Source organism: Exophiala bonariae (genome assembly GCF_035927105.1).
Source record: "Exophiala bonariae strain CCFEE 5792 chromosome Unknown scaffold_40, whole genome shotgun sequence".
Classification (NCBI taxonomy): Eukaryota; Fungi; Ascomycota; class Eurotiomycetes; order Chaetothyriales; family Herpotrichiellaceae; genus Exophiala; species Exophiala bonariae.
The window spans coordinates 278,838-302,939 of record NW_027042515.1 but is presented as its reverse complement, the minus strand read 5'-3'; the positions used below and the strand labels follow the sequence as shown (position 1 = coordinate 302,939).

Sequence of the window (24,102 nt, the reverse complement as noted above, 5' to 3'; positions counted from 1 at the left end):
CAGGTCTCTTGCCAGTTTCCAACCACTCTGAAGAGACTCGACGGCTTTCTGACAACCTACTGTCGACAGAAGAGGTTGTCATCTGGCTAAATGGAAGTCCAAGTTGCAGATTGGCAGGGTTTCTACGAGGGAATGGACAATTTCTATGGCAGTCGGATACAGAAGCCCCTGTACAAAACTCGTATAGATTGGTAGAATCTTCTGTGCAGATTGCTATTAAAGGTCTGTGTTTAGTCGGAAGAACCTAACCAAAATCATATGGGTCGAGCAACCAGTCGGTGTTGAGTTCTCAACTAGAACACTGGATATCACAAACGAGGTCGAGCTCGCATCAGAGTTTACTGATTGGTATAAGTAATTTGCCACAGCTGTTGAGCTGCAGAATAGGAAAGTTTACAATACAGGTTGGCGAGTTCCTCAATCGCCCTTGGTTCTTTTCTGACGTCGCTGCAGGAGAGTCTTCTGCAGGATATTATGCTCCATATTGCAGGTGCATTCATCAACACGGAGGATGCAGAACACTACAGCCTTGCTGGCATCAGCTCAAATGACCCACTCATTGGGGAACTCGTCATCCAAGAGCAGATATTTGTTTGGCCATTCGTCGACTATTGGCACAATATCCTATTCTTGAATGCGACGTTCCAGAAACAATCAAGCAGCCTTCACGATTCTTGCAACCCATAGCACCTACATCAAACAGTACTTCAAGTTCCCTCCTCCAACTGGATCGTGTCCTGTTGAGATCTTAAGCTACGTCATGGATCTAGACTAGGTTGAGCCTTGTTTACCACTAAATATCCTTCCTACGGCAGAACCTCATTCATCATCAATTATACCATCAGACACCATCAAATCGAGTTACGACAATGCGCGTGACATTTCCTGGCCTCTTTGTTCCTTCAATCACCCAGGATCCTACATGCGACATTTTCTGCCTAGCTTATGTGGATGGACTTGAACGCAACCCGTGTTTCGCTGCCAATCACATCAGCAAGACATGCCCGTTCCTGTAGAACCCATTGAGACCCATCACTCCAGGCCACTATGACGCGCGAGGAACAGATGCTTTACTCAATAGAAGTGACGTAGAGGCTACGATCAATGCTCCGATGGTATCAGATTGGCAAAGGTGTTCGGACATCACTGTCTTCGGCATTGGTCATAACGGCAACTTCACAATCAGTGATACCTCACTTGCGGCAGCCAAATCCCAGATGTTGCAAAGGGTGACTGAGCATACTGTACACACAACACTATGACTAGTGTTCGAAACCTCGATCTCGCTCTACCCTCAAATGGTACTATGTTCGCTCTGCAGAATGTCACAGTACGATTTGTCCACCTAGTTTCTCTGGTACCAATGCTGACCACCACTGTTTAGTGGAATGGGAAGAAAGGCTTCTAATCATAATCTAATCGTTTCCTTATCACTTATTATGAAGAAGCTGCCGTTGTTGGCCGTACTTCCGAGGCTGGCACTGTCGGATATTGGGGTTTCGAGCGTGGTGTCACCTTTTTCACAGTGCAACTTGCTGAGCACGAACTCTCCAATTTTGCCCCTGGATCTGCCTCTTGTATGCTCGAGGTATTGCTTGCTCGAGTGCCTGACCTCAACTCTATGGGTCCCTGCAGCATCCAGACCCCATGGAATGCCCGTACTGGGACTGTTCCTTTTCATGTTGATGATCACTCTATGTAGATTTGACTCTAAATAATCCAAGATGAGAAAGTTTACTCATGGTGGCTGTCCTCGAAACTTGCATGAGCACGGTTATCGCCCACCCAATGTAGCCTTTCATGATCATGGTGTTACGACTGCGCTACAGATGCAGAATATTGTCAATTGTTCCAAAACCGAGCTAGGCAATGTAGACAAGACTTAAAAGGAGAGGGGAAACAGCTCAGCGACCACTCTGGCCAACTTGTTACCCATCGTATGGTGATCCGCACATCCTGGCTCTCAGTCGATATTATTTTTTGTATAAATCTAGCCCTAGCCCTGGAGGATAGAGGAATTGCTCGAGGAGTTGGAGCCGCACATGAAATGCAGCACCTGAAGAAAGCGAGCTGACCCGCAAATAGCATATTCGTACTTCATCTCAACCAATGTGAGGGAGGTATCAGTATGAGAAGCTTAATTTGGGATTAGCAATCTCATCGCAGATCATCATAGAGGTGTGCTAAGGAGGCTGTGAATGAGTAACAACGATGATGAGGAATGAAATGCGTGGCAATACGGGTGATCGTTGTGCAGTGTGAAATCCAGAATCCGAGGGCTGAGAAGCGGGGGCCTGTAGGCCTGTAGGCCTGTAAGTGGAGTTTGGGGATCTCAGGTGCGGGCCAGCAAAGGAAATTGCGAGTGAGAAAGAAGAACAATCAAGATTTTATAGCGGGAGACAAAAGAAACTAAGCTTGATGCTAGACCGGTCTGCGGAAATGGAACACGCGGAGGCATTCACAGCGCCAAGGTTGGCCAACAACTCGAAGCTTTTCAGGGGTAAGGGCAGGCGAGGGCTGAGCGTTTGTCGAACGAACAAGCTTTTCGATGAAGTAGGACAAATATATCTGTGTCCATCTCGCGAAACCCCGGGGTCATACGGATAGGGACTCTGATTGATCCAACCCAAAATCTGAAACCAGTTGTCTTATCGCCCTCAGTCAACATCTCCAATTGATGGGCAGCCCAATATCCATATGTAAACAAACGAAAGCAGAACATGCATGGTGATGATCTCGCACCGGCTAATTTGTCTGGTTTCCAAACCAGATGATTCAACCAGAACGGACAGGAACAATTACAGGTGTATTATTGAGGATGCATTGGGGGGTGTTGGTACCCCTGGAGAGGCTTAACAGGGGCAGTGGTATAAGCGTGATTGACAGGGTTGATCTCGTAAGATTTAGGCCCCCCTGTGTCTGGATGTTGCGCTAATAAAGCTTAAGGCCAGATGAATACAAGTGTACGGATAGAAACTGGAAAGGAAGACAAACCCTACGCACCAGAGCCTGCTAGTACGGTATGAAGTCCCGATCTTGCAGGTACCTCGGTAAGTTCAACAAGCTTCCCCTCCGGAGTGCCAAGTTTGCAGTCTGGGTCCTGAGCACCGAGGGAGGCATGTACCAAAGTTGCTTCATATCAGGTAGAGACCGACGTAGTCGTCGCAGAGGTAAGCTGCGTCAACCTAAGTTAAAATGCCAAAAGTCATAAAAGGAACCCCACCCTAACAATGATAATATCTGAAGGTTGGTCTTTCGTACTTCGTACCCAAGCGTGCGGTCAGTACCAGCACTCAGGGGCTTCAGGGTGAGCAAGGTACGCAATACTGATACCGAGTTGGTACCGAGCACTAGCTTGGGTACCCACGTGACGAGTTCAGAGATGAGGCCGATCATTGAGTCACACGCACCAGTAGCAATCATAGGCAACATGTACAAGGTAGAGTAGTGGACAAAGTTGATTATCGAAGAGCCGGCTGAGCATGGAGGATTTACAATGGTGGGATTGCATACCAGATGTTTTTTTGATAGAGAGATTTGAGGATGGCAGTCAGCATTGGCATCAGCAAATAATTATATCAATCTCGTGGCGTAGTACTCGGTGTGAAGTGAGTAGTTCCGAGTACGAGGAGGGCTGGATGGTTGGGGCCTCGCTTCGATGAGAGTGATACGAGTACAATAACATGCAGCCTACGAAACGCCACGTAATGTGTGATTGGTTTTCATTTAGCCCACCTGGGTCTCTTCATGAGGCGATTGAGAAGTCAAACCGCCACAGCAGAGAACAGCAATAATCTAAGGAGTGGCGATCGAACTCCAGTAGCATGAGGTGCAAAGAAGATTGCCAATGGCATCTGCCACTCTTACGCATCAACTTTGCCATTTCATCGACTGTGAGTTTGTAAGGACAGGGCCGTAAGGCAGAGACAGAGCCATCATGATGCTGTCCATACACCTGGGGAAGGGACTAAATTTGGAAAGGCCCATCTAACGATTATTGGGAATTCAAGGACCAGCTGTAACCAAAAGTTTAGAGTTTAGGTGTCATTTGTTTTCCACCACTTCTGCAAGTTCTGTTACGGTACGAGGCACGACTACCTCGGACTATAATCTCACTTTGTTGGGGCAGCTTTAGGCTTCCATACGAGGAGCAGCTCCAGGTAAGATACCGATAGCGTTTGGATGTCATGTAGGTATGATCCTCCAATATTTTATGTCCAATATCTCAAGCGCCTCAGACACTCAAAGACTTTTTGCAGCGCGAATTGCGTTCCTAGGAATACATGTCACAACTTCCGCGATGGGAATCTATGTTGCTTGATTTTGCTCCATACCCTTTCCCCATCGTTCTCAGGCCGTCTCCGGATTTCTTGGAGTTGCCAGTGCTTGAAGAGCTTAATCGACCCAAGGCTTACTGCCAAGTGTTTCTCCTGATCTCCCCCATGCAAACCATGCTGTTTTTCTCCCTTGGGATTTCGCGACTCTCCACCCAACAGACACCATCCTCCTATTTCGGGTTTTCCATCTCGATATTACCGGGTCTTTGTTTTGGCCTTCCCCTTTAGTTCTTCTTTGGATTGGTAGCTCCAGTTTGGGCGCTACGCCGAGGAAACCACTAATGCTTGACTCCAATTTCCACCGGCGTCCCTACAAGCGAGCCAACCCACAGCCCGATGGCCGGATCTGCTTTCTCAAACGTAACAATACACCATAGATCAAGTGGAAACTTTATGGTGGTGGCTGATACCAATGCCGTATCCAAAGATTACTCGAGGTTGAATGCCTGCTTCTCCAGGAGGTTCCCTCACCAGCCGTTTCGGTGACGGTCACAAAATTCCTCTGGCTGGCTCTAGTCCTCTCCACTGGGCTAAAATGAGACATCATGGTAGGCGGGTAACCAGTCGTGCTGATGGACGGTACGACCAGCACACCAACATGGGTTTGAAATGGGGAGCTGAGCCTGAATGTGATCATGATTATTGAGAGCAGGCTGGCGAATGGTCGTCCCAGGCACACGCTTCCAGAAAGGAGAAGGGAAGTGTTGATATACTTCCGACACTCTCCCTCCTCGCTTCAATCCTTTCCTCCCTCCTCCAAAGTTTCTCCATCGAGACCGTAGTCACTCCTTTGTTGCAAGCATATTTGCTTGCGTCCATTCGTTAAAGATGCGTTCCTTCCCTATTCTTCTCACCGCTGCCGCCTTTGGTGTAGCATCAGCAAACCCCCCCTCTGACGATGTCGTTGTAACTGTCACATCGACACGCACCCACACCTTTTGCCCAATCACACAGGCCGTCACTTGCCCAGCCGATCCAACAGGTACCAACGTCAGCCCGGGAGGTGGTAATGGTGGTTCTGGTGCTGGCTGGGGAAATGACGGACAAGGTGCTCCGGGCCAGAACGACAACGTTGGTGATGTCTGGGCCTCTCTTTGGAACAACGCGAAGACCGAATACCATGGCCAGTGGGACGACTGGAACAACGTTGTTCCAACCTCGACATCCTCCAAATCAGCCTCGACCACGGCAGCCCCAACCACAACTGGTAGCCATTCCGGTGGATATTCCACAACTGGCTATTGGAACGGCACTACTACAAGCGGCAGCGCAACTTACAGCACTGGCACGTGGTCTTCCACCACCTCAAGTCAGTCAGCCGGCCCTACCGTGATCAAGAACGAAACCGATGTCTGCAACGACAACCTCCACCGATCCAAGTGGTGTGACAACAAGAGCATCGACTCCGACTACTACAAGAACGATTACCACACCGGTGTTACCCGCAAATATATCTTCACTATCACAAACACGACTTTGGTCTTTGACGGAACGGGTCCCAAACTCGCTCTCGCCATCAATGGGCAGGTTCCAGGACCGGTGATTGAGGCTAACTGGGGTGATGACATCGAGGTGACTTTCATCAATAAGCTCCAAGACAACAGCACCTCCATTCATTTCCACGGTATTCGTCAAGAGGGTACCAACGACCAGGATGGTGTCCCAGGTATTACCGAGTGTGGTATTGCTGGAAACGGTGGAAGCCGCACCTACAAGTTTCACGCAAGCTCCTTCGGTACTTCTTGGTATCACAGCCACATGTTCACTCAACTTGGTGATGGTATCCGCGGTCCCATCGTCATTCACGGCCCTGCTACCGCCGACTACGACTACGACATGGGTACCCTGATGTTGGACGACACGTGAGTCGCCTTGCACTAAATTTTATTTTTTTTGTACTGACCTAGTTAGATTCACGATTTCCGCCGCTGCTCAAGCTGCTAGAATTGCCCACTTCGGACCTGGCGGCACATTCAACACTCTTTTCAATGGAAAGAACAAGAGCCCCGATGGAAAAGCAGGCGAGTCTTTCGGCTGGTCCGTCAAACCAGGCAAGAAGCATCTCTTCCGCATCATCAACAGGTTCGTAACCCCCAGGGCCAGGGCTCCTTCGGGACAATGCTAACTCCACTCTACAGTGCCGCTCAAAATTCCTTCATCGTTGGTTTCGATAAACACACTCTCACTGTCATCGCCGCTGATTTCATTCCCATCAAGCCTTACAAGACTGACACTGTCAAGATTGCTAATGGTCAACGCTATGATGTCATCTTGGAGGCTGATCAGGCAATTGACAAATACTTCGTCCGTGCTGTTCTCCAGACTGCGTGCCCCTCTGGTGGTGCGAACTCTGGCCTTGGTGTCGCCAACGCCATCATCACCTATGAAGGTGCCAACTCCACTGCCGCCCCTCTATCTCAAACCGCTATCACCAATGTGACTGCTGCCATCTGCGAAGACGAGCCACTTGCTAGCCTTGTGCCTTACAACACGAAACCCGCTGGTACCTTGAGCCAATTCCAAGGCTCTTCATCGACCATTCCTGGCGGTGCTTTGACCTCGGTGGCCACCAACGATGATGGCACAGTTTTCCAATGGTTCCTTAACAATGCCGTGATCAATGTGGATTTCCACAACCCAACTCTCCAAACCTTGGCCTCTGGCACCAACAACACCATTAGCAACCCCATTACTCTCAACAAGGCAAATGAATGGGTCTACTTTGTTATTCAGAACCAGTTCTTTGTTTCTCACCCGATGCATATCCACGGTCACGACGTTTCAATTCTTGGACAGGGCCAGGGTAACTTTGGTTCCGCCCAGGCATCGAGCCTGAACTTTGCCAACCCCATGCGACGTGATACCGTCATGTTGCAAGGTGGCGCTGGTCCCGGGCAACCAACTGGCTATACCGTCATTGGCTTCGAGACTGATAACCCGGGCGCATGGCTCATGCATTGCCACATCGCATGGCATTTGGATGGCGGTCTCGCTTTGCAATTCATCGAACGACCCAACGATATCGGCGCCTCTGCTTATGTCAACAAGCAATCTTTCAAGGATGAGTGCTCCGCTCTGACTGCGTATGAGGCTGCCAATCCCCAAGGCGCCAAAACCTCGGGTCAATCTGGTCTCAAGAGACGCTATGAGGCATTGGACATTGAGCCATACCGTGCTGGTGCCAAGATGCACATTGACAAGTATCGCAAGCGATATGCTGCTCATAGCCACCAACACTAAATGTCTCAGTTCCCGGTCAAGGTTCTATCGCATGCAACATATATTGACAAGGGTCGCGAGCAGTTGCTCACGGCTATGAACACTCAGAGCCTCAATTCCCGACCATGATAAATTGCATGCAACATATTGACAGGTGTAGTGCGCAGCACGCTCCCTATGGCCATAGACATTTGAATGCCTGATTTCTCGATCAAAATCTTATTGCATGCAACAGTGGGTTAAGTAAATAATGGTGTGGATTAGGGTAATGGGACACATGTACGCTAGTTTTGAATACTTTCTTCGACTCAAATGTCAAACCATGTTCGATTCAGAACTCAGGAGACATTTTTAAACCACATACCAGGAGGCACAGACTCCTTGCATTCCATTCCGTTGTCATTCTATCTTTATGCAACGCTCGTCATTGACCGGGAGAATAAGGTATCACCAATTATCAAAGGTGTTCGAATGCAAGTGACTCATTGGCCATGGATTTACTTTCCCTTCCGGCCTTTCCCTGGGCCTGCCTTGGAAGATTTGGGGGAATCTCCAAGCTCACCAGATACGTACCAAGCTGGGTTGCTACCCCACATAAACCTCTTCGCATCCCCGAACCTCAACAGGGTCATCGTGGGGAAGCACTGCAAATTGCAAGGCTTGAACTTCGGAGTCTCTTTGATCATCCAAGCAGTAACCCTTTTCTCCGTGTGTGGAAGCTATCCCTAGAAATCTAACTTCGGTACTTGAGAACGTGGTAGGCTCGCCACCTCCATGAGGGGTCGATGTTGAGTCACCACAACCATATCTAGGGTCAAATGTCTTCCATCATGAACTCCATATCCTTGATGAGCAACATCAGGTTTCTCGCACCCTAGTTACGTGACTACGACCAATCTGTCTAAACGCCCCCCTTCCTCGATCACTCGCACACTTGAGGGCGACGATGACGTCCTTTACATCACAAGATTTCGAACATATTCCCTTCCTACGACTATTTCTCGTTGGGGCGGTTGCATTACCGTTACTTCTGGCTTTGTGTTTCTATTTATGGGTAACGCCAAATAGTTGGAAAGATTCTCGTCGGAAGCATCTTCCACCTGGACCTCGTGGAGTTCCGTTCCTTGGGAACTTCTTCCAGCTATCCGATGCAGAGACCTTTCGCTTCAAAGCCCAGGCATGGGCCAAACAGTATGGCGAAGTATTTTACACCAAGATGGGTGGATCCGACTACATATATCTGTCCTCACCGACTACTGTCAAGGAGTTGATGGACAAGAAATCGGCAATCTATTCTTCTCGGCCACCGGCCCCGCTAGCCAGCGATGTTGCTTCAGCCGGACGGCGCCAGTTATTCATGCCATATGGTCCGAAGTATCGAGTGGTCAGAAAGATTGCTCATTCACTGCTCAACATCAACATTTCCACTAGCTATCAGCCAGTACAAGATCTGGAGTCGAAACAACTTATGTTCGATTTACTCCGAGATCCGGAACACTTCTACGACCATAATCGTCGCTATTCCGCTAGCGTCATACTCACAGTTGCATATGGCCAGCGCATGGCCGATTGGGATAACCCGCTGGTGAAGAAGATTTATAGCGTTGTAAACAACTTGCAGCAGTTCTCTGCTCCAGGCGCCTTCCTCGTCGATACCTTTCCATCTGTCCGGCACTTTCCACAATGGTTATTTGGCAACTGGAGAAAATTTGGTGAACAGTGCTTTGCACATGACTCGGTGGTGTATCTCAAACTTTGGGGAGACTTGAAAAAGGACGTTGACGAAGGTAAAGCCAGACCTTGCTTCGCCAAAGACTTCTACTTGAGCGATCCCGAGAAGGTCGGCATCGATTCTTTGCAGGCGGCTTACCAGACAGGAGGTCTTGTTGAAGCAGGGTCTGAGACAACTTCGGCCTTCTTGAACTCTTTTATCTTGGCTATGACTCAGAGCCCTCGTGTAATGCAAAAGGCCCAGGAAGAAATCGACAGAGTGGTTGGAGAAGAAAGACTTCCCACATGGGAGGATGAACCCAATTTGCCCTATTTAAGAGCAATCATCAAAGAGTTGTTGAGAACACGACCGCCCAACAAATTTGGAATGCAGCATTATACGACTGAGGACGATTGGTACAACGGAATGTTCATCCCCAAAGACACTGTAGTGGTATTGAATTGGTGGTAGGTCTTCGTTTCCCGCTTTTGATTTGATGCTGATCACGTTGTCAGGGCGATCAATTATGACCCCAGTCATTGGGACAAGCCCGAGGAGTTCAATCCCGAACGGTTCCTAGGATACAACCTTCCTGCAGCTTCATACATCAATATCGCCAACCCTGACGAGAGAGACCATTTTTCCTACGGCGCAGGTCGAAGGATTTGCCCCGGCGTTCATGTCGCCGAAAAATCTTTATACCTCAATATCGCCCGGGTGATGTGGGCATTCAACATTGCCAAAAAAGTCGACACGAGTGGAAATGTGATCGAACCTAACTCGGCAATGGTACCAGGCTGGATGACAATACCTCAACCCTTCGAATGCGAAATCACTGTGCGATCTGATAAAAAGAAGGCTTTGATCACCAAGATTTGGGATGAAGCGAAACGAGAATTGCAGGGCACATGACATGGATCACTACCAAGGGAGATCATTTGTTCCCTCTCGAGTAATATAATACTGCCACCTAGTCCTCCGCGTCGTTTCTACAATACGTGTTGCTCGTTTCCTCGTTGTAATGTTGGCAACACCACCTGCAGCTACTTCTGGTTAACTACTACTCCGCCACTTCCCCGCATTTTGATAATGACGTCTTCCTGCTGTGTGGATTTGCCGAGGCGAGGATAGGAACCATCGCTTAGATCCTGGATAGCCATTGTGCCTGGAGAGCACCCGGGAATGTTACACTGGAAGATTTGGTATTCAACGCCACTGACGATGGAAGTGCTTGACGGCATGCAAGTCCAGAACTTGATATAACATGGAGTTGATGGAGGACACGCTGATCCATCTGAACCTCGTTCGAAGTTGCATCCTCATCACCTGTCATCTTGTCGTGTTGCGCAATAGAAAATGAAGCCCTGGTGGTGTATCTCTTACTCTGCAATGCTTGCAGCAGCTCAGTCTTCGCCACCAAGCGTTGCCTCAGCCCTACCCTTCCAGATCAGCGAGCAGACACTAGAAGGTGATGCGAACTACACTGCACCGATATTTCCTATCCTCCCGTTCAACAAGTATGCTTCAAACCCCATTTTGGTACCCAATCCAAGCTCAAACTTCGAATCAGCTTACCTCTACAACCCCACCGCGATTGTGCTGAACGAGACTGTTTTCTTGCTATACCGAGCTCAAAATAGCTCCAAAACCTCCTCGATTGGCTTAGCTTGGTCCACCAATGGGGTCGACTTTACTCGTTTGAATCGGCCCATTGTCAATGCCACAGAATCATGGGAAGAAATCGGAGGTACCGAGGATCCCCGGCTAGTGCGCGTAAATGGGACGTTTTATCTCACGTATACTGCCTTCAATAACGTGACGGCACAGCTGTGCATGGCAACCTCGACTGATCTGCTCAACTGGATCAAACAACCTCCGCTGTTCCCCGGATTTCAGGACGTTGCATACTCTGATATTGATGTCCCCTCGCCTCGACTCAATCATACGAAGTCCGGTGCCATTGTAAAGGAGCCTACCCCGGATGGTTTGTACCACATGTACTTTGGCGACAGCTTCTTCTACCACGCAACGTCGCCAGACCTCCATAATTGGACAGCTCTCCCCGCGGAGGAATATTTCGCCGGACCAGTTAACCCGTGGGAGAACCGACTGATCGAGCCTGGTCCGGCACCCATCAAAACCAGGGATGGGAAATGGCTGTTGGTCTACAACGGTATGACCACGGGTCGGGTCGGTTACTCGCAGAATCAATACTCGGTCGGGCAGATGTTGATAGATCCCTCAGGGTCCTTCCGACCCGAACTCAATGTCAGCCAAGGGACATATCAGCCGGCCCTTCGAGATGGTCCGGTTGCACGGCTAGAACGACCGATATTGGTTCCGGAGGCGGGGAACGAGCAGGAAGGCCAAGTCAATCAAGTGGTATTTGCCGAGGGTCTGGTCCAATTCAAAGGTAAATGGTATTTGTACTTTGGTAAGAACACATCTCTTCTTTCACCAACTAAAGCCTGACGTACGCCTTAGGACAAGGTGATAGTGAACTTGGAGTGGCAATTGCAGATGTGCAGCCTTAATGGCGGGATCTCGGTCAAGATTGAGTGAATGAAGGAATGGCTGCTTCTGTTTCGGATAGGACTCTTTGGACCAGACCGAAAATCCCCAAAAATCATTCAATAGTGCTCACATGAGATCACAGACAATTGGATCGCTGGTCGAGGGGACAACTTGTGTAGGACATATCCTGTCCGGTGACGCGTAAGCTTCAACTGTTGGTGACTCGTTGACATCCACAATTCAACTAACAAAGATTAAATCTCACTTCTGAACATCGTGGTTCCTCTATTTAATTTGGCGCTTTGGTCTGTGCACTTCCCCACATTGTGTTAATTTTTCGAGCTTGAAGTAGGCGGAAGGCAAATGAGAGGTAGCTGCCCAATCGGCCTGAATTTGGGGCAGCGGTGGCTCTTCTCAAGATGGATGCCTCTTTTCGACTATTCCAGATAATTTCGGAGGATTCACATTTGAGTTTCTCCTTTCTCCAAGTCTTTTATGTAATCACTGTCAAGGGATCAACTACTCGCACTGAGTTATTTATATCGTTGAGTAGAATCTGCAAAGCAACCGCACAATATGGGTTTCAACTGCGCTGTCCAGGCATATTTGCTTCATCCCCCGTCAGGAAGACTCCCAGAGACAGAGCGCTCAACATGGCCACCAAGTCCTTGTTCACGGAAATCGTTGGTCGGTCCACTCACCATGATGACGATGACCGGCCTCACCTCGTCCACCTCATTAACGATTCCATTTCTTCACTGGCTCCCTTCTCCGCTCTCATACTCACCATCACCATTGTCGTGATATTTCTTGTCAAGACCTATTTTATCGAAAGGGGCTTGATGCGCACAAAGAGATATAAAAAGTGTTTCGACCCGCTAGATTCGACGCAACAATGTACTTTTATCAATCATCATGTTGCTGCTGGCTGTAAAGTCGTCCTCTTATTATCCGCAGCTTATCCATTCATCAGTGTTGCCTTTGGTCAATCGAGTCTCCAGTCCCCCCTGGTACCGGGGCACAAAATTACCAATGGAGATTTGATGATTGTTTGTTCACAACTGTTCACGGCGATGTACGTCTTCGAGCTCTTCTTCCGAAGGACGATCAGTCTCATAAGTGCTGCGCATCACATCGGGGCAATTGTCATAACACAGTCCGCCGTGGCCATCAGCCTGAACTTCACGCATGAGAAAGACGCTACTTTCGAGTTTATTCTCTGCTTCGTTTGGGGTGTGTCTTTCGAGTCATGTCTTTCGAATTGCAACTTTGATGTGACACCTACTGACCGTTCGATTATCGCTAGGTGCCTTTGATGTTGTTGCTGAGTTTTGGCCTCATCTGGCGATCATTCTTTACCGCCTTCATCCAGGTCGACATTCTTTGAGCTATCGATTATTTGTCAGCACGGCGATTGCCGAAGTCGTGGGTACCACTTTTGAGACCATCATCGTTTTTTGGCTTTGGGGATCGCTGTGGGACCAGTGGACACTGCCGTTCAAAGTTGTGACACCGATTCTGCACGCCCTTTTCAGTGCAGCTCAGCTGTTCGGGGCCTGGGTATTTTGGCAGCTGGCGCAGAAAGAAAAGAAATCTATGGCTGCAGAGAAGCGATGACGAGGCAAATTGTCGACGTACGCGCCAGTACATGTGCACGGTGTGGCTCACCAAGAGCCTCACGGTTTGGGATGAGACCAAACATGATGAAGTGGTCAAGGCATGGCTAGGTGCGAAACTTTTGAAAACAACGTGTCCACTGGAAACCAATGGGGTCGTTTATGAAGATTTGGCGAGGTAGGAGCCACTTCACTGAAGGTTGAAGTCGAAAGAAGGCTGATAATCTTTGAAGAGGCCTTCCATAGAGAGGGAGAAATTCGTGGAAAGTGGATCTGGTGCGCCCACAAACAGTGCAAAATCCTCGCTGCTGACGTAACTGTCCAGTATGGGAAGTTCAAATTCGGGTAGATCTTCAACATTCCCAGGAGCCTGGTAATGGGTTCCGTGCAGTTGGGTCACCTGGGATGAGGCAATATCAACTCCGCCATTGTTCTCGAAATGCTTGTTCAGTCGCAGGTCTAACAGCCAACGGATTGTAGCGGCGATCAGTCCGTCGAGACTCTTGCGACTACGCCGTGCTTCAGCCCAGTGTTCACCAGCGGCACTTAGTACGTTTGATGATGCTCGCATGGTGCTAGTAAAGTCATCTATCTTGATTGAGACTGACATTTCGGGTACCATCCAGATAGAGTACAGTATAGTGATGGAGCTCAGGCAAAGAGAATGAATCGTAGTCCAAGGATATGATATCCAGTCCGAATCATAAAGCTCATGCCAGAGTTGGATGACACGTTCGGCGCTCTTGTAACATTCCATTAGAGCTCGCTTTGTCGGAGTGCGAATGCGAGGGGTGGGCAAAAAAAGTAGCATAACCACCTCGTGGTACTTGATTTCGCAGACCTTGGTCAAGTGCCCCCACCTTGGGGAAAATTGGGAAATCTCAGAGTACAATGAGTGCAGTCGTTCTTCGAGGTCGGATTGCCAAAGCGAGATATCGGGAATTCGTGGGTAGGTGTATCTGGGGACGTTGGTAGTGACACTGTGTAAAATGTATTTGATTTCAGAGCTCAGTTGAGCCAAGCGAAATATGACTATCGAGCAAGTCGCGGGTGATGAACTCGCAGGATAATTTCTTGATATTTGTAATGATTCGGAGCTGGAGCTGAAATCATCATCCGCGGTTCCATCAGGGAGCTAAGTTCTAAAGTCAGCCAGGCACGTCCCAGAAAGCAGCATCGACCGATGTAGGGGTCCCATCGTGCACCAGCTCTTCGGTGAGGTAACCCAAGTGGGCTATCAATCAAACGATATCGGCTCGTGCGCGCCAGGACGAAAACGGTTGTATGTAGACTTACCCTCAAATCACAAGCCTCATCGCGAAGACCAATCGGCCTTCCCAAGGCGGTAGCAAGGGTCCTATCGATAGTATATATCACCCAGAATACCCGGCTTCGCATCTCTTTTTCAAAAGGGCTAATTGATTCGCTGACCGATACGTCCCGCTGCAATCCAAGGTCAAGTACCACCGCGAGAGACTGATAGTTCAGATACCATGGGTTAATACCAAGGAATGGACTATACAACGTGAATATTGCGATCAAAAGGAGGCACTGAACACCTTTGACTGAACTTTGAAAGTCGATCTGATCGACGTATCTCATGGCCGTCTTGCTCAGACCTTCCCCTGTGTATGTGATTGGGGCTCTTTTGCACAAGATAATGGATGATATTGCCAGGACCATTGTCACCTGAAACTTATCGACTGGCGAGCTGTGGTCGATATCACGGTATATGTCTTTGATGAGCTGATAGTGACTGGGCTCATGAAGGAATGGGTATAGATTGTGCACATGCTCAAAGTATGTCCTTGACAAATTTAAAGTCTGATCAAGTGATTTCGGGAGGTCGGTAGCATCAACAACGAACTTGAACCGCGGCGTCGTTGACTTCCGTGCTCCGTGACTATCGATGCCTTGAATAATACCCGGACTAGCCTTTTCTGCTTGAGCAAATACCAGTCTGGCAACGGAGAACCCGCTCGAAGGGCCGACATACTTGCTGACTCCGGCAGAAAGGGGTATCAGTCCTATTTCGTGTGCAATTTCGCGTTCTGCATTGTGTGTCGTGCCGGGGGCAAGGTCGTCAGCCGTTCTAGGTTCAATCGCTGCTGCTGGCGAGGTCCTGTTCATGTCCGGACTTAGAAGACATTCATGATCATTGTCTATGATGGGGTTCGAGATTGCATTGGACACTCCTGTTCTTGGGAGCTTGGCTCGTTCAGGATGGTGCCCACTGTCGTTCCTTGGTCGCCTCAGGGCTGTAGCGCTTTGAAGACCAGATAGACCTTGCAGAGTCATGCCAGGACACTGGTCTTGGATAAAGTCCTCGAGATAGCGGATACGGTCATGCAGAGTGGCGGCTTCACTAAATGATGTTGTTAGAGGAGGACTGACTATAATGCGTCTGTAATTGTCTTGCCTTCGGGAGATGCTACCTTCCTGGTATGTTTTTTTGCCGTCTATGCAATCAACAGCAGCCTTGTGACAGGCGGAACATTTAGGGATGGACCCGTCACACTGAAATTGAGTGGGTTAGTACGATCTGCCCGGATTTGTGCCTCGAGATAAGTGTCTCTCTTGCTGGCTTTCAATACACAACGAGATAGTCGGTGGATGAAGAGAACTCCAACATGAGATAGGTAAGATCCAAGAAGCTGCCATAGGTCCGAGTTGTGGTGGGTGAATAAATGGGGGCGACTTGCCTTGATCTTCCTGGTTTGGCATCTGAGGCAGGCAAGTCTGATCCGAGGTATCTTGGCAGGACGCTTTGAGAAGTCATCCTTTTCTCCGCCATCTTGAGGCGGCTGTGGCATTATGAAGGAATCAGCCTGGCCTACCGAACAAATCGCAGGATTTACAGGCTTTTAAAGTGACGCACTGGCAGTAGTGTTGCATCATGAAACTGGCGGGCATGGAACGAAAGGGAAGATTTCGTCGGAGCATAACCCGGGTTTGATGTCATGCCACGGGAAGATCCCGGAGCGAGTAGGAGAGGCACGGATGGCTCCGTAAGTCGAAAAGCATAATGGTAGAGTTTGTCTCCATTAATTATGCATCTATTGTCAGTGGTCGAGCACCGACGTTTCTAGCTTCCTCGTTAAGACTGGTGATCTCCGACTGGGTATATGGGATGCCATCAATTTCACGCTTCTCCTGAGTGATCTGTTCGATTTCACCCGGGAAGTAGATACGATCCACATCGGGACGCTTTTCCGACTCCACCACCCGTTGATAGAGATAATCCATTCTCTCTTTGAATTCTTCGAGTGAGAGAAACAGGTCTGGTTTGATGACGATTATAAAATGGCCGACATCTGCAGGCTTCGAAGGGTCATAAGGGTTTGTGACATGTCCCGCGAACGCAGAGCCAGAAAGGACTCCTGAAAAGACGTCCATCATGATCGATAATGCAGATCCCTTGGGGCCCCCCATTGGAAGCATCACGCCTCCTAGGGCCCTTTCAGGATCATCAGTTGGGTTCCCATCGGCATCCAATGCCCAATCCAAGGGGATCTTCTCGCCTCTCCTCTTGGCTTTATATATTTTCCCACGAGCTGCGATACTGGGGGCCATGTCCAGAATGAAGGGCTTTGAATCTCCGGCGGGTGCACCACATGCGAGCGGTGAAACACCCAGGAGCTTTGATTTACCACCCCAGACTGGCAAGGCGGGCGATGAATTTGTGAAGACGAGTGACATCATGTCTGCATCAATGGCCTTTTGCACCAGCCACGCGGACATTCCAAAGTGATTCGAGTGTTTGACCGACACCATACCGATCCCGTAAACCCTGGCCATTTCCACCGCCTTATCCATTGCGAGGGATCCTGCCAGGAAGCCGAATCCATTGTGGCCATCAACTTGAGCGACAACGGGAGTGGCATTATGAAGGGTGGGTTTTGCTTTGGGATCAAGCACTCCCTGACGGATGCGTTCCATGTAAGAAGGGAGTCGATTGCATCCGTGGGTATCTATGCCTCTCAGGTCGGCTGCTACCAGGCAGCTGGCGACTATTCCTGCGTCACGCGGTGACAAGCCATTGCCTTGAAGAATATCCACGGCGAGCCTGCGTACTTCTGCAGCAGGAAAACTCTGTGTCTGGACTGCGGAGGCCATATTGTGCGTTTATTTGTTAAGGATACGAAAGTGACTCAGTTGACAATACTTGTGGTGAAAGTAGTCAGCTTATGAGACGTGTGGTGAAGCGAGGACATCAAAGGTCATATAGTCGGGCGTTTGTGGCATTCAAGTTGTCCCTCGACTGGGTTTTTGTCGTGGAAACGGACCCGAGCCGTATGGACGGATCTATCCGCCATCTCCGAGTCGGCCAGAAATTCTGGTCTCGCCGGGGCGAACATTGGACAGCAGGCCCTGATCACTGACAGATGATGGAAAACGAAGGGGAGTGGCCATGAACTTGTTTGAAACAGTATCCATTTCTCGACTGTTTGAGGGGCTGTAAACGAGTTTGGTATCAATGGCAGAACGGTGCTGCTACGTCATCATTCATAATTACAAGTAATCCGCGTGCAGGAGGATGGAAGTGAAGGCACGTCCCGCCCCAAGTAAGCACAGGCGCGGACAGAGGGTGCTACTCGAGATTCATGCGATCAAGGATTAATTTGGCTTCATCACCTTTGCCCGAGCCAGCATCCATTTCCGAAATCAAAATCGCGGCCTTTTGCTTCAGTTCGTCGACGACACGTTTAGTGTAGGCAAAGCTGCCGGTGCTCTCCATGTACGAGACAGCATATCTCTTGACTTGGTCATCGGTGGTCTTTTGTTTCAGAATGTTGATGAGCTGAAGATTGCCCGGGTTACTCCGAATGGAGTGGATGACAGGGAAGGAGAATTTGCCCTCGGTCAGGTCTTCACAGAGACCTTTGTTCTTGGTGTAGGTGGTGGAGGAGAGGTTGAGATAGTCGTCGCAGATCTGGAAGATGAGGCCCATCAGGTTGACCAGAGGGACACAGTCTATTCGTCCTTTCTCGCCGGACTCTGCCTGCATCAGCTTGACCGCGAGGCGAAACAAGCCGCCGGTCTTATTCTGGACCATTTCCAGGTAATCATCCTCGTTGGGGCACGTCAAGGTATCCCTCCAGTACAGGTCCATGCCCTGGCCCCGATGAAGGTTGAGGAGCTCGGTCGTGAATATTTCAATGGCTTCATCCTTGTTTGTCAGATGCTGGAGATCTTGCAGGGCGATGAAGTAGACGTAGTTAGCGCTGTTGATGGTTTGGGCGGTGCCAAAGATGTTGTGGGCGACGGGGATTCCCCTACGCAACTGACTACCGTCTTGGACATCGTCGATCAAGAGAGAGGAGGTATGCAACATGCCCACGACTCTGGTGATGACGTCAAGGGATCCGGGAGGAACATGCAGGAAAGCGTCAAAGGCCTTGATGAGGGCCGCTCGAATGTCCTTGCCTGGATGAGCAAAGAGGTAGTCATAGGGTCCGAGGATGATCTTTTCTTTCTGTGGGGTCCAATCGCCCATTCTGGGAGGGATGAAGTGTTCTAGATGAGACTTTCTCTTGGAATACCTCCTGTTGAGTGCAGTGGGTTGCTCGGAGAGAGGTGGACTTGGTTGCGGAGGCAGGGAATGGTGCTTCTGGGCGATCCAGCTGTCTTCCGGGAGAGGTTTGAGGACGGACTTTGAGGCTTGATGCTGAATGCCATTTTGGACGCCCGCAGAGCTGTAACGAACGGGAATGGCATTGGGGGAAGCCGGGTTGTCGGCGACGCTGGTAGTTGACATGCGGGATGTGATGGTGGGACAGACAGTTGGATTGGGGAGTAGTATCAAGGGAAGCTGCTTGAAGAGAGGGACTGCGCTTCAAGGTTGGGTAAGAGGAAGAAATTGAGGTAGTCGGCGGTTAGGCATCCGCGTTTGAATGGGATTCGGAATTGGATCCCTAACCAGAGCATGTGCATCCAGCAGGTCAAGAACATGAAGCTCAGGCATGAGGCAAATGATGATGCAGCCAGAATAATAATGAGCATCAGATGACGAAAGACGACGAGGCTTGTCCAGGGACCAAGAGCGCCAACTGGGGCTGACCGGGGCACTGCTGGGGCCTATGACTTCTAGTTCCAGGCCGGCCCTCTAGAGACCATCGAGGACGCTTTGAAAGCGGTGGCAGAACGAGAATCCCGTCTTGGCTGCACTGCACTGGCAGTCTTGAAAGGCGGTGGCAGAATGAAACGTGACGCCAGTGCAGCACAGCAGGTGCGACTGACAAGTAACCCCACCTTCAAGTCCCATGCAGTGTTTGGATCTAACCTGTTGAGGCCTTGACAACCAGATCCTCCATCAAAGTGCCTACGAGCACTCGTACCTTTCTACGAAACCTTCAAGTTATACCGGCTGCGAATCTTTTTACGGTTATTCAAGCTCGCCATTTGGACAAACATGGAATCCCTTCTATCCCACTCTTTCGACTACCTATCATCAACATCCCCTCAAAAGATCCGCAAAGGCCTTCGCCAGGTCGAAGGTCTCGTAGCCCAACTATGCCTTTCCAAGTCGTCCTTTGCCAACAAGAGACAATCCATGCTTCTGCTGGGATCCTCGTCTGCCCCAGGAAAGAGATTATCAGATTTACCTCTCGACCCTGCCTTTCGCGAATTCTTCAAGCTACAGCAGAACTTTCAATGGAACATCGCTATGAGACTGGTCGCCTGCTTGGAGCGACTTTTGGGCAAGGAGAGCAACGGCACTCATGATCTATTGGTCATTCAGACCCTCGATCTTATTCAAGGCGTTCTACTGTTGCATCCTCCATCGCGAGCTCTCTTCGCTCAAGAAATATACATGAATGTCAGCTACAATCTCTCTCCCCTTGAATATTGGTCCTGGTTCCTGCTTCATACTGACCCGTCATAGCTCTTTCTCGACCTGCTAGATCCCTCCAATTGTCCCGCCATTCAATCCTCCACCATCATGGCCCTCGTCACATCCCTTCTCGATCAATCCCAAAACGCGCGAACATTCGAGACCATCGATGGACTGTTGGTCGTAACCTCTCTCTTCAAGTCCCGCGGCACCTCTCGAGAGGTCAAACTCAAGCTGGTCGAGTTCCTGTATTTCTACCTGATGCCCGAAACACCATCGCCCCGACTATCCACCTCGACGTCCGCCACCAACACCGCAATCCTGGGAGGTCGAGGCAAAGAATTGATCGCTGCGTTTGACCGACGGCGAGAGACGGTCAACGGGGCCGACAGTAAACCTGATGGCCCTCTACATACCAGGACGACGGAAGAGAAGCAGAATCTTCTGGGCAAGCACTTGAGCAATGTGCAAGATCTCGTGGAGGATCTGAGAGAGGGTGGGGGCGTTTTCGGCGTGGGTGCGATATGACTTGTTTGCTTTTGGATACCCCTTGATGAGGCATTGTTGCATGAATTGATCCGGGACCTGGTTTGGGTTCGTCAATCTCAGCCGGCTAGGAGTTTGCGAAGGCGTTGCAGTGAGTCATGCCTTTGTGGGAGCAATTACCTTGGGAAGACATACTCGGTGAACGACTTTGAGCACACACACCTAGGTATCTTCGGTCGGTCGGTCGGTGCGTACTTAATGACGCCCACCTAGTTAGGCATCATATTGCTCAAACATGACCCCGTATTCCTTCTGAAAGGGCCCAAATGAACTTAACATCATGATGTTGAAGAGCGATGTGCGGCAGAAGAGGCTTGAACCGTAGAGATCACACCCCATTATTGGAAGCAAGGTCCCGCCCTCTCTCTCAACCTGAGACCAATCAAGAACGTAGCAGATTGATCATTGTGATGGGCATTGGCATTGGAACAACATATGACTCATTCAAGGCTGGCTTTTGGGAGTGTGTATTACTGGCTTTCTTCAGCCTTCAGCTTGGTGCGGAGAAGAGACCGCGAAACTTGGATCCGAATATTTTTTATTCCAACCCGAATCTGGCTCCCCTCCACCACATTTACCAGTCATAATACTCAACAAAATAAACATCAACATCACGTTCAACGTCGGACGAGGTAATCAAGGGATTGGCTCTCATTGTTAACAACACAGTGATCATTCTACCATCTATAGTGTACAGCTCTGCGGTTCTCTTTTAACACAAGGGGCGGTGATAACCCCACATACAATAAAACAAGTCCGGCCATGGCTATTCCTCAAATCCGAGACCCTTCAATCCGCTACCTCGAGACCGCTCAAGCATACGATCTCTGGGCCAACGTCTATGACACCGACGGCAACTTCCTACAGGCCCTCGACTCCATCCAGATGAAGCATTGGCTTCCCCGAATGCTCACTCGCCTCGACTCCGACCGTCGCCCGCGACCCTGGAATGTGGTGGATCTGGGATGTGGCACGGGTCGCAACACCGCTGCCCTGGTGGAGGTCGCGGACCTCAAAGTCATCGGCTTGGATGTGAGTCCTGGAATGTTGACCGTCGCTCGAGAGCGGCTGAAGGACGTGGTGGCGTCGGGCAGACTCAAACTCGATGTCTTGGATTTGATCGAGCAGCCCGTCCCGGCTTCTCTCGATAATTGGGCTGACGCCATCGTCTCGACTCTGGTCATTGAACACATCCCCGCCGATCGCTTCTTTCGTCAAGCCTCACGAATGCTCAAACCTGGCGGGTTCCTGCTCTTGACCAATATGCATTCCGAGATGGGTGGGATCAGTCAGGCCGGTTTCGTCGACCCTAGTACAGGGGAAAAGATTCGCCCGGCTAGCTATGCTCACACCATACAGGATGTAGAGGCCAAAGCTGCCGAGTACGGGCTGGAGGTGGTGGACGCCATAGAGGAAGTGTCTGTCGAACCAGGCATGGTGACTCGGTTGGGTGAGCGGTCGGCCAAATGGGTCGGGGTTAAGGTGTGGTTTGGAGGCATCCTGAGGAAGAAGTAGTCCAATGTCATGGTTGAGGCACAATCACCACATTGTCAGTCCGGTCTCGGCTCAAGCGGAAGAACCCCCGGATCAAACGATCCCTGTGGTGTACCAAATTCTTGTGTTTCAACAGCTCCAACTTCAGGCTAGTGTTTGCCCACGCCAGATCATCGTCTAGGATGATCTGGGCATATGCGAAGAAGCTGGCGTCAAACAGACCTGGGGTTGTCTGTCCGAAGAAGAATTTGTCATCGCCAAGTAGGACCGACAATGCACGAAAAGCGTTATTGGCCTGATTGTAGAGATGGCCAGGATCAATAATAGTATTCGTCTTGAACAGCTCCTCCCTGGCGGCGGACTGTAACTGACGGCCTAGGCTCGAACGGACGGTAGCTGTGGATGAAGTTGAGGCAACATACATGGGCCATGCAACATTTTGGAAATTGTCTTGATCAAGATAGAGGTAGTAGAGCCAGGCAGCTCTGATGTTGTGATCGATCAAGGCAGTATATGCATCTTGTCGAGGATGGGTAGCATCTTCTTTTCCCCCTTGGGAGACCACCCACCTGGGTATTCGATTCGCAGGCACGGGCGATGGGGGTCGTTGACTCTCTTTGGTGGCCGGTAGTAGAAATGGTAGGGCGCCGGAAGGAGATGCATGATTGTTGGACGGACGGGTATGTAGTGGTATACCATTGAACTTGAGATAGGCTTGCCACTTTAGACAAGAGGGATTGTAAGAGGGGGCATCTCGACTTTTCGGATCGGCCTTTTGAAAGATATAAAGGACATTCTCATTGCGTATGGATGGAGTGCGTTGAGGGAGGAGGTTGGCTGGGTAGGTGACGAGAGGGAACCGGTCGAAAAGATGCCGGAGAGGAGCTGGTAGCGAGAACCACGGGTGGCCGGACTGTTGCTTGGATAATGCAGACGCAGCCACAGGCGCAGACGCAGACGCAGCTGAAGCAGTGGACATGGATTTGGTTCGGGACTTCGTGACCGAGGGTTTTGTCTTGCTGTCGGTCATATTGGCTTACTACTTGCTGAACCTGAAGGTTGGCTGCCAGGTCTGGGGAAGGCAAGCGCACTCGTAGGACGCGTTTTCTGTAACGTGGCTGTTGAATTTTGAGGATGCAGAGCTTAAACGAGCTAGTGTGATGCCTAGCAGTACCAAGGAGCAACTAGCGTTCTTGCTGCTTTATGGTGCCAGTATGGCAAGGAGGCCCTTCGTACTGCCGCGCTGAGTACCAGTTACTTCGAGGAAAGGTGAAAAGGCCGGTGGGAATTTGGAGGCTCTTATATAATTCAAGTGATGATCGCGAGGCTTTTGAAGGAGCTGTTCAAGGACTTGAGTACCTCGTAGAACATGTCGACGAAACGTCGCGAAGAGTTGGGTTCTCTACCTACTGGTTGGTACTGTTCCCACCAAGAACTTTGACGGTGACAGCGAAGTAGTTCGGCTACACAACATTTTGGGCTACCTACCTCCCTAAGGTACCTAGACGGCAAGTACGCCGAGCGCCTGTCGGACCCTTAAAATATCTGGAGATGGGCCGAACGTGAAGTCCACTAATAAGAGGGGCTAAAAAGAGAGGGCGAAGGAGGGTGGTGAGGACCATTGATAGGTGGCCTTGGAACTCTACCACTGTAGTGCCTAAGTCGCCCTGGCGAGGGTGGTTAAGTTTATACCTCCCTAAGTAAGGACTCGGACGGGTACTGCCTAAGGTATCTCTGTACCGAGGACACTTACTCCCTATGATACCCATTGTCGCCAGTACCTACCTAGGGACTAGGTAGAGAGATATGGAGGTCAGGTAGGCGCACCTA

General features: G+C 50.0%; 9 protein-coding genes across 9 annotated transcripts; 5 read left to right on the top strand and 4 right to left on the bottom strand.

The window, feature by feature from the left end:
- Positions 1 to 5,165: 5,165 nt before the first annotated feature.
- On the top strand, positions 5,166 to 7,577 carry LTR84_010256 (uncharacterized protein; the record flags this gene model as incomplete). The annotated part of the gene is made up of 3 exons (XM_064853793.1): positions 5,166 to 6,199; positions 6,249 to 6,419; positions 6,476 to 7,577. The coding sequence occupies 3 exons, from the start codon at positions 5,166 to 5,168 to the stop codon at positions 7,575 to 7,577; spliced, it is 2,307 nt and encodes a 768-aa protein (XP_064700747.1).
- A 925-nt stretch (positions 7,578 to 8,502) lies between these two features.
- On the top strand, positions 8,503 to 10,179 carry LTR84_010255 (uncharacterized protein; the record flags this gene model as incomplete). The annotated part of the gene is made up of 2 exons (XM_064853792.1): positions 8,503 to 9,734; positions 9,783 to 10,179. The coding sequence occupies 2 exons, from the start codon at positions 8,503 to 8,505 to the stop codon at positions 10,177 to 10,179; spliced, it is 1,629 nt and encodes a 542-aa protein (XP_064700746.1).
- A 477-nt stretch (positions 10,180 to 10,656) lies between these two features.
- Positions 10,657 to 11,739, top strand: LTR84_010254 (uncharacterized protein; the record flags this gene model as incomplete). Its single annotated transcript, XM_064853791.1, has 1 exon — positions 10,657 to 11,739. One exon carries the CDS (start codon positions 10,657 to 10,659, stop codon positions 11,737 to 11,739), a length of 1,083 nt encoding a protein of 360 aa, XP_064700745.1.
- A 1,848-nt stretch (positions 11,740 to 13,587) lies between these two features.
- Positions 13,588 to 16,191, bottom strand: LTR84_010253 (uncharacterized protein; the record flags this gene model as incomplete). The annotated part of the gene is made up of 3 exons (XM_064853790.1): positions 13,588 to 14,532; positions 14,694 to 15,762; positions 15,992 to 16,191. 3 exons carry the CDS (start codon positions 16,189 to 16,191, stop codon positions 13,588 to 13,590), a joined length of 2,214 nt encoding a protein of 737 aa, XP_064700744.1.
- Positions 16,192 to 16,445: 254 nt separating this feature from the next.
- Positions 16,446 to 17,513, bottom strand: LTR84_010252 (uncharacterized protein; the record flags this gene model as incomplete). Its single annotated transcript, XM_064853789.1, has 1 exon — positions 16,446 to 17,513. The coding sequence occupies one exon, from the start codon at positions 17,511 to 17,513 to the stop codon at positions 16,446 to 16,448; it is 1,068 nt and encodes a 355-aa protein (XP_064700743.1).
- A 475-nt stretch (positions 17,514 to 17,988) lies between these two features.
- On the bottom strand, positions 17,989 to 19,155 carry LTR84_010251 (uncharacterized protein; the record flags this gene model as incomplete). Its single annotated transcript, XM_064853788.1, has 1 exon — positions 17,989 to 19,155. The coding sequence occupies one exon, from the start codon at positions 19,153 to 19,155 to the stop codon at positions 17,989 to 17,991; it is 1,167 nt and encodes a 388-aa protein (XP_064700742.1).
- Positions 19,156 to 19,809: 654 nt separating this feature from the next.
- LTR84_010250 (uncharacterized protein) lies at positions 19,810 to 20,760 on the top strand (the record flags this gene model as incomplete). Its single annotated transcript, XM_064853787.1, has 2 exons — positions 19,810 to 20,217; positions 20,284 to 20,760. The coding sequence occupies 2 exons, from the start codon at positions 19,810 to 19,812 to the stop codon at positions 20,758 to 20,760; spliced, it is 885 nt and encodes a 294-aa protein (XP_064700741.1).
- A 780-nt stretch (positions 20,761 to 21,540) lies between these two features.
- On the top strand, positions 21,541 to 22,293 carry LTR84_010249 (uncharacterized protein; the record flags this gene model as incomplete). Its single annotated transcript, XM_064853786.1, has 1 exon — positions 21,541 to 22,293. The coding sequence occupies one exon, from the start codon at positions 21,541 to 21,543 to the stop codon at positions 22,291 to 22,293; it is 753 nt and encodes a 250-aa protein (XP_064700740.1).
- A 7-nt stretch (positions 22,294 to 22,300) lies between these two features.
- Positions 22,301 to 23,302, bottom strand: LTR84_010248 (uncharacterized protein; the record flags this gene model as incomplete). Its single annotated transcript, XM_064853785.1, has 1 exon — positions 22,301 to 23,302. One exon carries the CDS (start codon positions 23,300 to 23,302, stop codon positions 22,301 to 22,303), a length of 1,002 nt encoding a protein of 333 aa, XP_064700739.1.
- Between the last annotated feature and the right edge of the window lie 800 nt (positions 23,303 to 24,102).